The sequence below is a fragment of the Mauremys reevesii genome, linkage group 1, assembly GCF_016161935.1.
Source record: "Mauremys reevesii isolate NIE-2019 linkage group 1, ASM1616193v1, whole genome shotgun sequence".
Lineage (NCBI taxonomy): Eukaryota > Metazoa > Chordata > Testudines > Geoemydidae > Mauremys > Mauremys reevesii.
The window spans coordinates 163,777,180-163,794,372 of NC_052623.1; the positions used below are offsets into that span (position 1 = coordinate 163,777,180).

General features: G+C 38.7%; 1 protein-coding gene across 7 annotated transcripts in view; it reads left to right on the plus strand.

Moving 5' to 3' along the window:
- ERG (ETS transcription factor ERG) overlaps positions 1-17,193 on the plus strand; it is a 212,857-nt gene that overhangs the window by 128,956 nt on the left and 66,708 nt on the right. Inside the window, exon 1 of one of the 7 annotated variants that reach the window (XM_039520037.1) lies at positions 2,232-2,264. The exons of 4 other annotated variants lie outside the window; for them this stretch is intronic. In XM_039520037.1, coding sequence (XP_039375971.1) covers positions 2,247-2,264 — 18 coding nt within the window. In that variant the 5' untranslated portion in view covers positions 2,232-2,246. Of the gene's footprint in view, positions 1-2,231; positions 2,265-4,955; positions 5,164-5,406; positions 5,446-17,193 lie in introns of those variants that run through there. 2 more of the 7 variants (XM_039520036.1, XM_039520034.1) reach the window with 2 other exon arrangements.

Sequence of the window (17,193 nt, forward strand, 5' to 3'; positions counted from 1 at the left end):
ATAAAGGTGTATCCAGAAATTAACGGCACCATAAAAACGGTGCTATCTATGGGGGCATCACTCCCACTCCCTGCTAAACAGCTGAACAGTGAGTGTGTGGGGAAAGTGTGCTGTGGTATTACTGCCTCCCTGAAGAGGGCAAAAAGAGCTCATATCAGGCCTCCTAGTCAGGCTGGGCCCAGGACAACATTCCTGGTTAAACTCCCTGACAGCAGCCTTAACAAGACAAATTGCAGATCTATTTAAAACATATGTGTCATCTCATGCTAAAATATATATTTCCCACATTGTAACGCTCTCATGTTCATGACTTATAGAATCCAGGATCTGAAACAATCCTACCTATAGCATGAAAACCAGTCAGCTTAGGATAGGGTTGCCAATTATGGTTGCACGTATCCCTGGAGTTTTTATCACACCACATACTCTTTAATTAAAGATTAATCTTTAATTCCTGGAGACTCCAGGACAATCCTGGAGGGTTGGCAACCCTAGTTTAGGAATGTTTTAACTGTACACTTTATTCAGCTGGTTGGATGTGTTTTAAAAATATGTGCAGTCAATGTTATGAGGCATGGAGGATAAGAAACATTTTTCTCTTTTGGAAATTTCTTTCCCCATTTTGGTCTCAGTCTTGCACATAACTTTGCATGGTTAGATCCGTGGGTCTGTGTAAAGCTCCACTAGCTGTACCAGTGGCTGGAGTAACTTGCAAGGTCAAAGCCTTTGTCAAGTCAAGTCTCTGAGTCCCCTCTAATAAACAAGAAGTTTAAGTTTAGAAAAGACCACAGCACTGCTCACTCCCTGTGATCCTGACTCAGCTAAGCATTTAAGCAAATGCTTATGTCTATCCCTATTCAGGAAAGCACTTACGTATTCCATTGAGGTCAAGGGTCTTAGGCATGTGCTTAAAGTTAAGCACATGCTTAAGTGCTTTGCTGCGCTGGGGTTTATAGCTGCAGGTTTCAATGTGAATGAAAATTTCAAAAGAAAAACACCGAGACAAGCCAGAGAGACAGGGTTAAGAGAGAAATCTGAAGTGGGAATGTTTGCTGATCCTAGCAGTCTTTCCCCATCTAGCACTTTTTTTGTCTTTATTTTATTCATTGACAAAAGCTGCCATTTTTAAAATCTTTGAACCATTATTGAAAATGATACATAATATATAATGTAACATAACTTACTTTCTTTCTATTTAATCGTAACAATTTAAGAAAAGATATAAATTAATAAAAATGTTTATATTGTTTTTGTTTTATATGGGCTGTGATTTGATAGGCCAATATTTTCCTGCCTGTTCAATACCAATGCCCAGCCCTGCAACCAAATCCATGCAGGCAGATCCCTGTGCTAGTGGGGAGCCCTAATGAAGTCAAAGGCTCTGCATAGGCTCAGGACTCTGCCTGTCCTTATTAGCTTGTAAGGTAGATAGTAAATTCTCTTGTGAAGGTTTCTATGAATTCTATAACAAATGTTACATAATAATAGAACTTGGTAAGATCTAATCTCTCGTCTATTGTGCACTGAAATCAACTGAAGTCAACAGGAGGTTTGAGTGAATGAAGAGTGTAGGCTGGAGAGGGATTATTACTGACGCATGCTTTTAAATGGTTGTATGGGAACTTCTTCAGACTCTATGCATGTTGGAGAGCTGGAACTGATATTTCAAGCTACATAATATTTTTGAGCACAAACATAAACTAAGTTATGAAGTTAATTAGAGTGGAAGTCACCCAGCGCAAGCATTGTACAACGCTTTGAAAATTTTGACAAAAAGGTTCTAATCTTTTGGATGTCTTGCTCATTGTTTGGAGATGAAAAGGGAGGAAATCAACATCCCCCTGAAGTACAATTACTGTAAATTGCTTTCTTTTCTTACTGTTCATAACGAAAATGGGAAAGTAACCACAATTTACCTACTCTGCATAGACGCAATAAAGTAACCACAATTTACCTACTCTGCATAGGTGCAATAATTAAATTAAATTGAAATAGACTGTGAAAAGATACCGTGCAGTACAATTGGAGTATATATAAATTACCATAGGCAGACAGTAAATTATCTTATCGCAATACTAACTCTGAACTATTCTGATGTTACAAGTAGACATGCTGCACTAACATTAAATCATCCCCTCATTCTTTTTGTCGCCTCTACCAGCCTGTTGGCGTCACCTGTCTACAGCTGCAGCTTTCTTGCAGGTCGTTTTGAAGCAAAATGTAATGTCTAGCAGAGAAGTCTATGAATGAGTAATCAAAGCCAGGTAGGAAATGCTGGAAGGAATATGGGGCCCTGTATGAATCCTTTAGAGTGAAAGATGGAATCATAACTAAAGCTATGGGCAGAACTTATCCCTGTGCTGGTGCGGAGCTCAAATCAGGGAGGGAGGGTAATGAAGGCTTGTTCAGCCTCGAACTCTTGTTAGGGCAGCCCGGAGGCTCTTCAGGCATTATTTGGGGGTACAGGGCCACCCTGACAACACTCCCTCCTACTCCCTTGAACACATGCCATCTTCCCACAGAGTGGCCTCGAATAAATCCTGCACCATGAATTGGCCCCTATTTTTTTTGCTTCTCTAGTGGGGCATTGTGTTGTGAAAAATGTCGACTAAATGCCAAAGGGGGCAGTACTAAGCAAATGGTCATCAGTTACACCAGGGATAGGCAATCTATGGCATGGGTGCTGAAGACAGCATGCAAGCTGATTTTCAGTGGCACTCACACTGCCCGGGTACTGGCCACTGGTCCGAGGGCCTCTGCATTTTAATTTAATTTTAAATAAAGCGTCTTAAACATTTTAAAAGCCTTATTTACTTTACATACAACAATAGTTTAGTTATATATTATAGACTTATAGAAAGAGACCTTCTAAAAACGTTAAAACGTGTTACTGGCACGTGAAACCTTACATTAGAGTGAATAAATGAAGACTCGGCACACCACTTCTGAAAGGTGCCGACCTCTGAGTTACACAGTGAAGCTTTATTTTCCCTTTGTTTCATAAATGGGAGGGCAGTGGGGCAGTGTGAGAGGGTGGGCTTGTAGGCACTGGCTATTTGGTTTTCTACTGTCTGATATTTGTGTGCACTCACCAAGAAGCTTCCAATCTACTTTCCTGCTACCACTTTATTATTATTATTTATTTGTTAGTTGGGCTAGCACCTAGAGGCCCCAAGCAGAGCTCTGTGCCCCGTTATGTGAGGCACTATATGCTCAGATGGCAAAAAGACTGTGTACAGTTATTGTGATCTTGTGGGGCCCTGATCCTGCAATGCCGATTGCCCGTTGCAAGATTGACGCCACTCTTAGCTAACATCCTAACAGTGGGAATGTTTCTTGTTTCATCACATTTTTGGTACAGACTTAAAATAGCTGTTTGGGAAATCTATTCATCCTTTAAAGTATGCCTTATGGGGTAAATTCTGCTCCCACCACTCAGCCTGGGTAACCAGGCTCTGCACTGGAGAGGTCTTTGAGATGTCCAGGGGAGGAGCAATCCTGTCCCCAGCCCATGGAGTGGCTGTGAGGCTGCAGTAGCTCACATGGCCTCTTTGCTCACCTTCCACAAGGGTAGTGACTGTGGAGTAGTGTGGTCGCAGAGCTACCAGCCTGCCCTTGTAACACATGCAGACAACCATACAGAGCTGTGTTCCATAGCGCATAGTTGGTAGAGACTCCCTGCCATATCTTTGGGAATCCTGTTCCTCCTTGCACACCGGTTCTGCTGCTTGCCTTGCATCTGCTACAGTGCCTGCAACATTGGGGCAGGGCATATTTTCCCTTGTGTGAAAGGTGAAATCTGTTTCCTAGTTACACTACAGCCCCCAATGTCATTAACAAAGGGGAAACTGGCAAAACGATAGTCCCCAAAACAATTTCAGCTTTTACTTAAAAAAACCCACCACATTTCCATACTTCAATATTGTCATCCCAAGCATTCAGAAAGCATGAGTCAGGACTCCAAAACACCATGAGATTGGCTTAAAAAAATCACGAGTTTTAAAAGTAATCTGTGTTGGGTGCTTATTGTTTTTCTTTCTGGTTTTTGAGCCTTTATGAGTCATGCTTATAGCTTGTCTCCTAAACCATGGAGGCTAGAAGCTTATTTTTGTTGGTTTTGTTGTTGTTGTTGTTGTTCCATTTTTATTTTATGAAAGCTGAGATTTTCACATCATCTCTTGCCTCCAGGAGCTGGGGCTTTAACAAAAACATCAAATGTTTTGAGACGTAGAATAAAAACACAAGAGCTGGGAACACTGAATTTGAGTGTTTGTGTGCATGCTTTTTAACTTTGTCCATACTGTATAACCTTTTCATTCTCCCCAAGACCATTAAAAAAATAAAATAAAATTGCCAGCAGTTCAGCTCTCAGCCCTTTGGGGGCAGGGATTGTCTTTTTTTCCATGTTTGTACAGCACCTAGCACAAAGGGGTTCTGGGCCATGCGTGGGGCTCCTATGCATTATGATAATATAAAGAATAATAATTAATAACAAAGCAGCATCATGTACACACTCAGTTGAGAGGGGGAATAAATTACGGGCTCCAGTTCATTTGCTTTATAGCTAAAAATAACAGTATAATAGATCAGACAAGATATAAACTGTCAATACCTCAGGTAACTAGGCCTGAGATTAATGCACATATTCAGACATGGTGTAAATAGATTAGACTTCTCTGATGTCAATGGAGTTATACACCAAGTCTGACTTTGGCCCTGAATCAGTAAATCCCCAGGGGATAGCCTATATGAAACCCTGTCGAATTTGGCCCATTTCATCTGACATCTGCATCCTGCTTCAGAGTGGCATGTCACACTTACTGCACATCAGATCACACCTGCCTAAGCTGTCATAGGCAATTGACTTTTTTTTTGTTTAAAAAAAAAAATCTGGTAGCCGCATATCATCAAGAAAAACAACATTGTTTTTAGGACCTCTTATCTCTTCGCTCCCAAATATCCTGTTTCTTCGAGCTGCAGTAGCCAGGACCAATAGAAACCTCTTCCTGCCATTGGCTGACTTCATTTCCCAGAGTTAGCACAATCTCATCCGCTCTAAACAACCTCATCAAAACTTCTTTCTGGTCAGAGCGAAGCAATAATTATTATTAACAATTATTAGCGATCAATAATCTTAATCACATTATGGCAAGCACTATTAAGGTAAGAAAGGGGTACATTTTTATTGGATGTTTTTTCAATAATATGTTCTTTGGTTTCCTTTATCAACACAGATAAGTTACAACTGGGCAACACCCCCACTGCCACAATAGAGGACAACAAGATTTCCTTTGTACTGCCTAGTAAATTTCCTTTTTCCTACTCCAACCATCCGCAAGGCTTAAAAACTTCTAACTCGGAAAAAAAATTGGGTTTTTTAAATTCACTGTTCAGTGCTGTGGATTGCATATGCAAAGCCCTTTTATGAGAGCTTCGAATTTTCTTGTAGGTATCATTTCTGACAACTTGGATGTGTATCTGGATTGCCGTAAGGTGATAGGTTGTTCACTGAAAGAAAAGAAAAAGGGTTCCTCAGAATGCTGAACCTTTGGATACTTTTAAATGCTTCCCCTATTACAGGGACACAAACATTTGCAAATGGAAATGAAGAGACATCAGCTTTTGTTTTGAGTAATGCAGATGTTACAGATTTATTTTTGTGGAAACTCTATACTGATATTCAGGATTTTTCTTAAATGTTGTTTTAATGGTGGTGGCATTCTGCTTGGTGTGTGCTTTTTGTCTTTATTTTTTGGATAATAAAAATCTGTCATTGATTCATAACTAACTTTTATGAGTAAGCATTATTTTAACAGCCGTTTAAAAGTCTGCTTTGTTGAGTTTTGCAGGTTTCTTTGCTCAGATAGCTGAATAAATCTATCTAATTTTTGCTGTATTATGTTGCAACAGATAGCAGTTACAGATATAGCAATAGCTATGATTAATTGCAGAAGAAAGCTAACTGTAACTGAATGCCTGGTGATAATGAAACCAATTTTATGTGAAGTACAAAACTACACGTACAATAAGGACTCCGCATCAGTGGGTTTTTTTTTTCAGATACAGGACCGAGATATTTAATCACTTTGAGGTATTACGTATTTTTATACTTTTCCAATTATGATGGAGATATAGTAAATGATATAGGACAGCAGCAATGGTAGGCCACTAAATAATTGACGCTGATGTTTGATTCCTGAATAACTTCTGCGTTGTTTGAATTTGTCAGGTGTTTGATGCTCTTTTTGTTAAAAATTTTGTAATATGAAAATCTTGCCTGAGGATTATATGAATTGTGTGCATGTGTGTGTATGTTTGTATATATTTATAAAGCAGTCTGTTCTTATCCTTTTGTAATGAGGGATGCTTTCAAGAGTCTACCTACAGAGATCAAAATATGAATCTACTTTGCATTGTGGGCCAATACATGTCATATGCTGAGTACACCCTGCAACAGCTGGGCTCCTATTGATTTCAGTGGCAATTTACGGGCACTCAGCACCTGGCAGGAGACATTCAGCACTTTACAGGATCAGGCTCTTTATGGAAATTTTGAGGTTCCTAGAGTCAGCATGTTTGCTGCTAAGAGAAAGTGCTGTGTATTAATTTAGTAATGGTGAGCTGACATTTCTTTTGAGCAGGACGGTCCTCCTGATGTGAGTGGGAAATTTTGCTTAAAAACTGAAGGCACAATATGCCTAGATGCAGTATAAGGTTTTTTGGTTTTTTATATTTCTACATTTTTCTTTAGTATATTTATAGTCAGGTCAATGTTAACAACTATTATAACACCATTATGTTGTTGTTATATTACTGCCTTCCAGCACAGTAATGAGAACAACTAGCTGCATTTTACACGGCAGTTCCTTAAATTGAAGCGTCAGTAGAGATAGCAACGTTCTCCTAAGTGAAATAATAATTAGATTTTGCCACCTCATTTTGGGCCAGATCCTACAGTGGAGTTTTGCCTGATTAAGGCCTGAAAGATTGTGGCCCTACTTTGCTGGAAAGTCCTTAGTTTTGACGCCAGGATTTCATTTATGTCCATCCACAATGTAAATTAACTGGGGCGACATTATAAAAGTTTTACACTCTAAACTAAGGAAGTATATTTAACATGAAGATCATTTCCAGTCCCAAGATGTTCAATTCCTGTTCTAGATAGAGTAAATGAAGCAAGTATTTGACTGAGAGAGTGATCAGAAATAAACATTTCTGTCTATAGGCTTAAAATGTAAAAAGCAACTATGTAATTTCTCACTGTTTTGCCATTTCAGAATAGCAAAATAGCTCCTCAGCTTGTGTAAATCAGTGTACCTCCGTTGATGGACTACATTAATTTACACCAGTGGAGGATCTGGGCCAAAGATTGAAAGCCTTCTAAATAGTCCAAATTGGATCTATGCATGTGGCTTTTAGTCACTTCTATGGGAGCCTTACACATTCATCAAAGGTGAGAGTTTGGCTCAGAATATTTGTTTTTATTTATAACTGAGTAGAATTTTTTTTTATTGATTTATACACAGAGAGATGGACTGTCAGTATAATTCATTGATTCATTGTTCTTTAAAATGCCTAAGGGCCCAATCCTGCAAACACTTAACACTCTTAACTTTAAGCACAGGAGTAGTCCAATCGACTTTATTGGGACTAGTTGGTATATTTAAAGTTAACTATGTATGTGAGTGTTTCCAGGATCAGGGGTCTATGTCCCAAATGTGATATCTCTGTGATCTTGTAAATAAGCTAATAAGCGGATGCGCTCATGAAATCTAACTCTCTACTATCTCATAATAACTGTCCCCCAATTATATGGAAAGCGGAATGTCCTGAGATGAGCTGTCAAACTAATTGGCAAAACTCAATAGATTAATAAGCTTTTTTGCTAGCAATCCTGGACTTTTGAATAAATTATTCCACATATACTTTAGGAATAACCGTACAGAATCAAACCAGTTGTCCATAGAGTTCAGTATGTTGTCTCCACCAGTGGTCAACATCAGCTGCTTTAGAGGAAAGTGCAAGAAACCCTATGATGGAAAAATGTAGAATAATCTGCCTTCAGAGAAAGTTTCTTCCTAACCCCCATAATTTAGTAGTTGGTTTAAACCCAAAGTATGAGGGGTTATATATCTAATTTGTTTATGTTACCCATCTAACTCATTATTCTCATTATTCATATAAATGGCTAAATCTTTTTTGGCATCTGATATCAAATACTAAAAAGCAATGTTTTCTTCCAGTGCAGATTGTAACCTGAAGACGCGTACAGTGTATGCAGAACACTATGTACAGAAAATGAGGGCTAGAAAAAAAATACAGTACCATTGATTGTAGGCTTCTATTTTTCTTTCTCAGAATGACATGAAAAAATAATCCAATCTTCCCTTGTGGTTGATATTAACATACTTATCTTGAATTTCTTTTTTTTTTCCTATCACCTTTCGGTGATGGAAGGAATGTCAAATGCAAAAATGTCTATTTTCAACTGGAATTTGAATTCCACATCCTACAGCAGCCCCCACTTATTTTGTTCTCCTTGCCTGCCAGTGCAATTACAGTTATTTTTAATAAGAAAAAGCTACTGAGTAATTAATAATCGACATTTTATAATGGCTTATCAATTACACATGTGGACAGTTCTCTTAACCTAATCTACCTCTAAATATATATGCACTCTCCTTTTTATGACTTGTTTCCTTTCTGTGGTTGACTTGGAAGCCATTGTTTATGAGATAAAGTGTCTACATGTTTGATACAGGAATTTGGAATACTTGAGGTTGCCAGGGCTGGTGTTACAAATTCTGTAGGTCTCCATGGACCACTGGTGTACTGATTAAATCAATATATACTGTACAAGAACCTTTCATCAGAAATCTTAGTCTTCCACTCTAAGCTACTCTATATAGCACTGTTGTCCCCCTCCCCTCCTTTGAAAGGCAAAATACTTATTTCAAATATTTTTTAAACCAAGCAAAACTGAAGGCAGTTTCAAACTCTGCTGACGTCTTATGGAAAGCTTTGAGAAATATTCTTCTTAGAGATGGGTGTGATTACTTTACCGCAAGCATCATTTGTGCAGTATTATGTATTTCTGTTAGTTGCATGAAAACAAAATATTAAAAGTTCATTGGTCCTTGTTACTTGTTCCTCATTTGGATTCAGTCCAACAAAGCACTCAAGCATGTGCTTGACTATAAGCAAGTAATAGTCCCATTGACTTCCATGGGACAACTCATCTGCATAAAGTTAAGCACACAGCTAAATGCTTTGCTGAATCAGGGCCTTAAAGCTTTTTGGCCTGATACTGTACTCCTTAATTCAGACAAAACTGTCACTGATTTAAATTGGAGTTTCGTTCAAATGAGGACTGCAGGATCAGGCCCACAATTATTTCCAGAACAAACAATTATAGTGCCACAAACATAAAGTTATGACATCAAGTAGAAGTAGATTAAATCTTGTAAAATAAACAAACAAAAAAAAGGGACCAAATTCAGCCCTGTTGTAACTCCACTTGATTTATGCCTGCCTGCATCAAGCCTGACTTTGATCCAAAGATACAGTTTCCATATAAATGACTCTTTAAGTAAAGAAAAAGAGATGAAAAATACCTAATGGATTTTTTGTTTGGTTTGCTTTTAACAGAAGCTAAGCTATCTCTAAACAGCATGTTTTTGAAAAAGTTCCATGAGACTTCAACAGGCCTTTGAAGCGGTAATGTTGGTAGAATTAAACATTCTGGACACACTGGAGATCTCCTGGTGAGAAATGCAGAGGCATTTTAAAGAAATGTTAAGGCAAAACAAAAATGTTTATTTTTGAAGTGGCAATTCATAATCCAATAAGAATATATCATATCATTCATTTAAAAATGATTACTCCGTATCACTTAGCTTTCTAAAGCAGCATAGCAGGTTTCTTTAGAAAATCAGTTAAATGGGAAAAATTGGCTTATGTCACTTATTATCATTTTTCGCAAGATAAAATTAAATAGTGGGGCACATTGGGTCTCATCCAAAGCCTATTGAAGTCGGTGGGAGTTTTTCTAATAGCCTTTGGATCAGCCCCATAATCAGCTAATTAAAAGGTAGCTTCCTTTGCTGGATGGTGATAGAATAGGGTGAGTGATACCTGCAGTTATTTCTACTGTCAGCATTGAAAAGGTGCATGCCAATGGACTGAGCAAATTGTCATATACTCTGCTTATTTTACGGTTATTTATTTCTAAATTATTTGTTGATCTCTGCATGTGCTCATCACTGTACAGAACAGAGAAGTGGCCATGAGACTTGCCCCAAGGAGTTTACATGTGCAGTTGCTGAATCTTATACCCAAGTGTGGGATATGTGTGTATGGGGCCAGGACCTAGTCGACAGCATTGTGAATAAGCTGTTTTCAGACTGGATAAATGTCTCACCCCCACTTTATTTTTTAGCAATTAAGGGAGTTGTACAGTCCCATAGTAATACCCATCAGGGTGTTTAGGGAAATAGAGGTTGCAGGATATTTGGTGAGATTTATCTTGGAAATCAATAGTAAGAGGAAGTTCCCATCACACAAGGGGCAGACTCTTCATGCTGCTTTCCATGTTTTCTCTCTCCCCGAGCATGCATGGCTCCCTTGAGAACAGTGCTGACAGTTTTTGTTCTGTGGATACCAATCCCATTAGGAACAGAAATGAGAACAATAACTTATTTCACTTAGATCATGATATAGATATTGGTAATGATTTTCAATCTGCTCGCCTGTGCTTAGTTTGAACTAGTGACCTAGAGGTGAAAGACACTGTGGAAATGATCATCCTATTTTACACTAGTAAAAAAATGGAACAAATATTAACATAAGAACAACATCATTAAACATCTAAAGATTACAAGAACCCTGGGCACTAAGCAGCATGTAAAGCCGGGGTTCTCAAACTGGGGGACAGCACCCCTGAGGGGGTCATGAGGTTATTACATGGGGGGTCACGAGCTGTCAGCCAACACCCCAAGCCCCGCTTTGCCTCCAGCATTTATAATGGTGTTAAATATATTTTAAAGTGTTTTTCATTTATAAGGCGGGTCGCACTCAGAGGCTTGGTATGCGAAAGGGGACACCAGTACAAAAGTTTGAGAACCACTGGTATAAAGAATGCATTGTGCCAGACAGTTAAATTGTTTTCTAAACAGAGTTTGAAAATCAGTGGCTGGGAGAATGCAGTAGATATAATGGGTCAAGTTGATGGGAACAGCGACCTTTGACTGATGTAAATTGGTGTAGCTCCATTGGTTTTGATGGAACTATGCCAATTTACACCAGCTAAAAAAATGGTTTATTAAGAGAAGAATGTACATAGCTTGATTAAGAAGAGAGAGGAGATAAATTATAAGTATTTGGAGTGAGTAAATTCCAAGGAAGGAGAATGATTATTTAAGATGGTATCACCTAAAAATGTGGCCATAAAGGACTTTACAACTGTCAGAGAGAGAATGAGAGAGTCAGCTCCAGAGCTGTGAAGAGAACCCAAGAGTCCTCTGATTCCAGTCCTCTTCCCTAATCATTAGTGCACTCCCACTAGAAAAAGGAAATTTCTCACTTTGATCACCATTTGCAATTTTGTTGAGAGGGAACAGATGATGGCATTTGAGTGCTATTTTGAAGTTTATGATTAAATACAGTGATATCACAAGATTTTTTTAAAGCCTTGTTCTTTAGAGCTGAAAAACATCTTTTTTTAGACTATATGTTTATTACCTTGATAAACATTAAAATGCTGCCACAGCAATTACCTTGATGATAAAAGGTCTGTAGACAGATACTTCCTGTGTTCATTTCCTACCCTGATAACTTGCCAAATCAGGGAGTACCAATACAGGAAATGCTTTCAATAGGAACTTCCTATCTGCTAATATCTAATTCATTAAAGGGAACTAACCACTAAGTGTTCAATATAATGGGAATTCTCTAGCTATCACTGTTTCAGTTTAAACCACAGTGCACCAGATTTGTTTACATAAAGACCAGGGATCAGCCGTTACTGCATTCAGCTACAAATTCTGTCTTATCACATTGGTGGCCCCGTATATTACGCTATGTTTGTAAAGTACTTTGGGATTCTTTGAGACCCACCCCCCTTCCCCGTACCCCATGTGCTGTAGTAGTAGTAACACGAAGACTGGGTTTTATTCTGTTTCATAACCTCATGCGTTAGAGATCTTGAATCTTTAAAAACATGTGGACAAAGTTATGAAAGTATACTGTAGGGAACAATCTTTCATTGGTGGCAAGACGAACTAGAAGAGTCTTTTCCTTCCTTGATGTCTACGATTCTATGTACTCATTTCTTACATGAATATCTTTTCTCATGGGGTCTGTATTAACCAAAGGCTCTTCCCTGTATTGGGCCGGGTGGTTTGGTGGCAGGCCAGGTAGAGTGAATGAGGAACTGAGGAGACTTGGCAGGGATACTCTCTACCTTCCCTATTTATGTGCTTCTGCCACCCAGTTAACACTTCTCACCAGAACTAACACAGGCGTGTCCAATATGTAGTTTAGGGCATGGTCCAGATAGATTACTGAGTCATAGGTGGCGCTTGTAGTCTACTATGCAAGGTACATTCATTTGAACTAACTGAAATGGAAATTTTGCCTTATTGGGCTGACAAATTAGGCAATGACTGACGTGCAAGTCTGGACTTTAGGTTTGGAAAAGAGAAACATGGATCAAGGGAAAGCAAAACAAAGGCATAAAAACTCAAATGGCAATAGTAATATTTAGGTAAATAGTTTGAGATACATGAATAGAAAGGACAAATCTTTTAGAAACCTGGAATGCTATCCAAGCCATATTGAAGTCAATGGGAATTTGGCCATGGATTTCAACAGGCCAAGGATTTCACACCAGTTGTTCAGGGCCTTGGGATTTAGAACCTGCTTCCTGTCTTTGGACCAGATTCTGGTAATTGTTCAGCCAGTAACTCCTTGACTTCCAAGGAATCACTCCAGTTTACTGCCAGTATAACTGAGATCAGTATTTTAGCCTTTGCCAACAGGGTTGAGCACTGCTATGCCACTGAGCTTGTTCTATATCATACACATTGTGGCCTTGCCTTTGAAAAATAGACCCAAGTTCTGTTACCCCTAAACTGCTACCACAATGATGGATATCATTTTCAGAAGGACAGTTATTTAAACTGATATTACTAGTTAAAAGACCGTGGCATTTTAACTGCAGCTCTTAGAGTTAGACTTATAGACACTTTCAAACATAACTTGTGCTCCAACCAATCTGTTGGTATTATCTGGCAGAAGAAGGCAGTTGTGTACTGAGCAGTCTTCACAGTTACATTAACCTCAAACCTGCTAACTTCTGGAGCATACCTAAATTCCACCCGTCCGCAGGGCAAAAAACTAGGTTGTTCCTAAATGTGGGCCTTGAGGAGCACAACAGTGGTATAATGACCCAATCTGTCCTGCCAAGATTGTTAAACTAAAAGGGATTTAACATAAGCAGACTGAGCTAATTCTTGTCAACTTGCAAAGATTTTTGTTGTTGTTATTAATCTTTGACGTGCTCACACCAACTTCGCTGATAACGTATATGTAGGATATTCCCTTGGTACAAAAGCTGCTGGAAGTGGTCAGAATGATTTCTTTTTGCTAACCAGATCAGCCACCTAAGGCAAAGGCCAAAGATACAGTTCACAGCATATGCAAAAGCCCACTGCCATTTCATAATTTTTCTTGAGATTTAGCATCAGTGCACTGTTGCACATATAGTTTTCATGGAATGAAAAATCTGATTATTTAGTCTACACAGAAAAAAAAGAAAGGAAGAAAAGGGTATCCTGTGCCTTTAATGCTGTTTATAACGGTTGGACAGAGCTTGTCAGGTGAAGGTTAATTGCTCTCCAGTTAAAGCAGTTCTCTGCACAGATGGGTTATCAGGGCTGAACACTCGTTACAAGATTAATCTCATTTCCGACAAGACTTCCTTTTCCTTCAACTGATTTTTGCTCAGCCATTGGACCTGTCATCGGCCGTTAAAAGAAGGGTGGATTACCTCTGGGATATTAATGCTTGTGTGCAGCAAAACAATACAAAATGTGTGTCATATCGGCAGGGAACATCTTTAGGAGACAGCACATTTTAGTGCCTTACAAAGGTCGAGATTCATAAACAACTGAAACAATCAGGAATATTTGAATTGATGCTCTTAATGAACATAAATGCAAGCTGATTCATCCAGAGGCCCCTTTTTGAATGTCATGCCTTTTCTAAATGTATGATTTTTTTTAAGTTCCCAAACTGTATCTCTTTGTTGACATTTCAAATGAACAATTTGATATTTCTGAGATGTGTACTGTTCATGGTGTGCTACTGTACTCTATAAAGATTACTTCAAAATAAGCTTAATCAGACCCTTTTCTTTAAGAAAAGAAATGAGAAGCTTGAGTGGTTCAATCAATATTTGTTTAAGCAAGAGGCAGTGTGGCGCGGTGGTGAGAGTACGGAACTCAAAATCAGAAAGTTTGGGAATCTATTTCTGACTCTGCCAACTGAACTCATTGAATCAGATTTTCCACTCCCTTATGCTGAGGTAAATTAGAATTAAATCCTTTGAAGTGAAAGGGGCTACAGTGGTATAAATGGATGTGCAAGGAGAATCAGGCTCATAATGTGGCTTTGGGCATGTAACCAAATCTCCATTTTACCCAGCATTGTAATGGTGTGGGAAATTCAGCGAGGTTCTGAGCAGCTAGACAGACTGAGTGAGTTCACAGGAGGCACAGGTCTAAACACAGAACTCTCTCTGGAGTTTGGGTTTATTTCAGGAGTTCTGATATAACCAAAATAACACAACTTGGCAAAGTCTCTGGTTACCGAGTTTCTTCCTTGCAGATTTACAATCAGTAAATTCCAAAACAAAAAACAAATATTCAAACCAACAAACAGGGTAGGTCTTATGTTTCCTCAGAGCTTCCTGTCCTGGCTTCTGATCAGCAAAATCCCTGTCCATTTAAGGTGCTGAGTCTTTCCATTGACTACAATGGGCTTTGAATCAGGCTCATAGTGCTCTGTGTCATTCAAGGCTGTAGATACAGCTAAAAAGAGAGCTCTGAGGAGGGTCTAAGCAAGAAAACGTGCGAGTGCGTGGGCATTATAGTTCTGATCCAGCAAAACACTTAAGCATATGCTTAATTTAAAGCATGTTAGTGGTCCTCTTGATGCCTAAAGTTAACTACATGCCTCCATGATTTGCTGTATTAAAGCCTATGGAATTTAAACAAGATGTTTTGATCCCTAAATATTTATATTGAACTAACAAGACAAAACACTACTTGTACACTTTTAAGTACAGTGGTATCTGTAATGTGTATGAAAAAGGTAGTGGAATGTTAGCTAGTACAGGTGGTTGCAGATCATATGTACGTGGTGAGATATGAAAATAGTATTCTCTTCAATCTGGAGTGGGAATATGGGAGTGGGACGGTTTGGTCATTGATCTGTGAGCAGGTCTACACTATCACTTAAATCAATCTAATTTATGTCACTCAGGGTGGTAAAAAAAGACACCCCCATAAGCGACACAAGTTACAGTGACCTAAGCGCTGTCCACATCCACGCTATGTCGGCGGGACACGCTCTCTTGCCAACATAGCTTCCGCCGCTTGCAGAGGTGGAGTAACTATGCCAACGGGAGAGCACTCTTCTGTCAGAATAGAGCGTCTTCACCAGATACTCTACAGCAGCGCAGCTGTGCCGATGTAGCACTCCGAGTGTAGACCTGCCCTGTGTCTGGTAGGTAAGAAGCAAGATGATATACTCTAAATGGCTCATTCCTAGAAGGTAGGGCCTCTGTGCAGTGAGGTTGTAATTCACACAGTATTATTAGAGCTTGTCAGAAATGTTCTTTTCTCTTAAAAAAGTTAAACAAAATCAGAATTTTCTCCACAAAAATTTCCATTTTGTTGAAAAGCCATTTTTCATCCAAAGAAGGTTTGATTATTGGTTTTAACCAGCTGCAATGGTTAGGCAAAGCATGGGCTATTAAAGTGGGAGCATGTGGCTCATACAGAAATTGATAAAAGGGTACAAAGTGTGGTTGTATAGGTTTCTGTGGTATTGATGTGGATTTAAGTTTATTTGTGGAATCTTAACCCTGTATTTCCAGAGTTTCAAACATTTGGGATTTTTTTCACAAATTTAATCTTAATTTAGAATCTCTAGGCTTTCAAGCATTTACTTTTTATAACTACAAGGCTGAAATTAAATATGGGCCTGAGTTTAACTCTGCAGAAGCTTAGATCCAGGTCCAAATTTTACAGGTTGGGGCCATCTCTGGTTCTATTAAGGTAAGAAAAGTGGCTGGTAAATCTCTCCATCTCTAACTGTATTGTAAGAGTTGTTTGCCTGAGAATTCAAGGTTACTAGGGTATATTTAAAAACAGTGGCCAATATTTTCAAAAATAGGAGCCTGAAGTTAGTTTCTTAAGGCCATATTTAAGCACCTTTATAAGTGGCATGATTTTGATCAGGATTGAAGCAGGGATAAGCAGTAGGCTATAAATTCTGAACCTGCGGAACTGGCAAGTATGCTGGAGATTGGGCAGGTATAGACCCTTCCCTTCTGAATATGTGCTTCTAGATGTTAAATACCTTTTTAAATATAGTACCACCTATAAAATTATATTCAAGTCACAGACATTTAATTTTTCAGTCCCCAGGCTTCATAATGGTGCCTAGATCCTTTCCAAGCTATCTGAATTATACATCGTGGTAATCTCCAGATTCACTTTACTTTTTTGAGAGCACTCATCACGTACTATGAGTAAACTTTTTGGAGTATATACCATACTCAGTTCCATTCAAAGTACCTTTGCTTTCTGGGGCTGTTTTGAAGTCAAAGCTGTGATTCTCGTGTATTCAGCTGACTCTAGAAAATTAGGCTTTAAGAAAAACACCAAATATTGTGAGACATAAAATCATGAGAGTTGGCAACACTGCAGTGTCTATAGCAGGAGTCCAAAAATAGCCATATGTAGAAACGTACCAAGTTGGACGTCAGAGATCCTAGGAATTAGCCTCTTAAGACGTATATTATAGAATAGAGTTGGGTATAGAAAATGGGTTTTGGATCATATTGCAAATGAAATGTCCAAGTTTGCAGATGACATTAGAACTGAGCAGAAAGAGGAACAACATAAG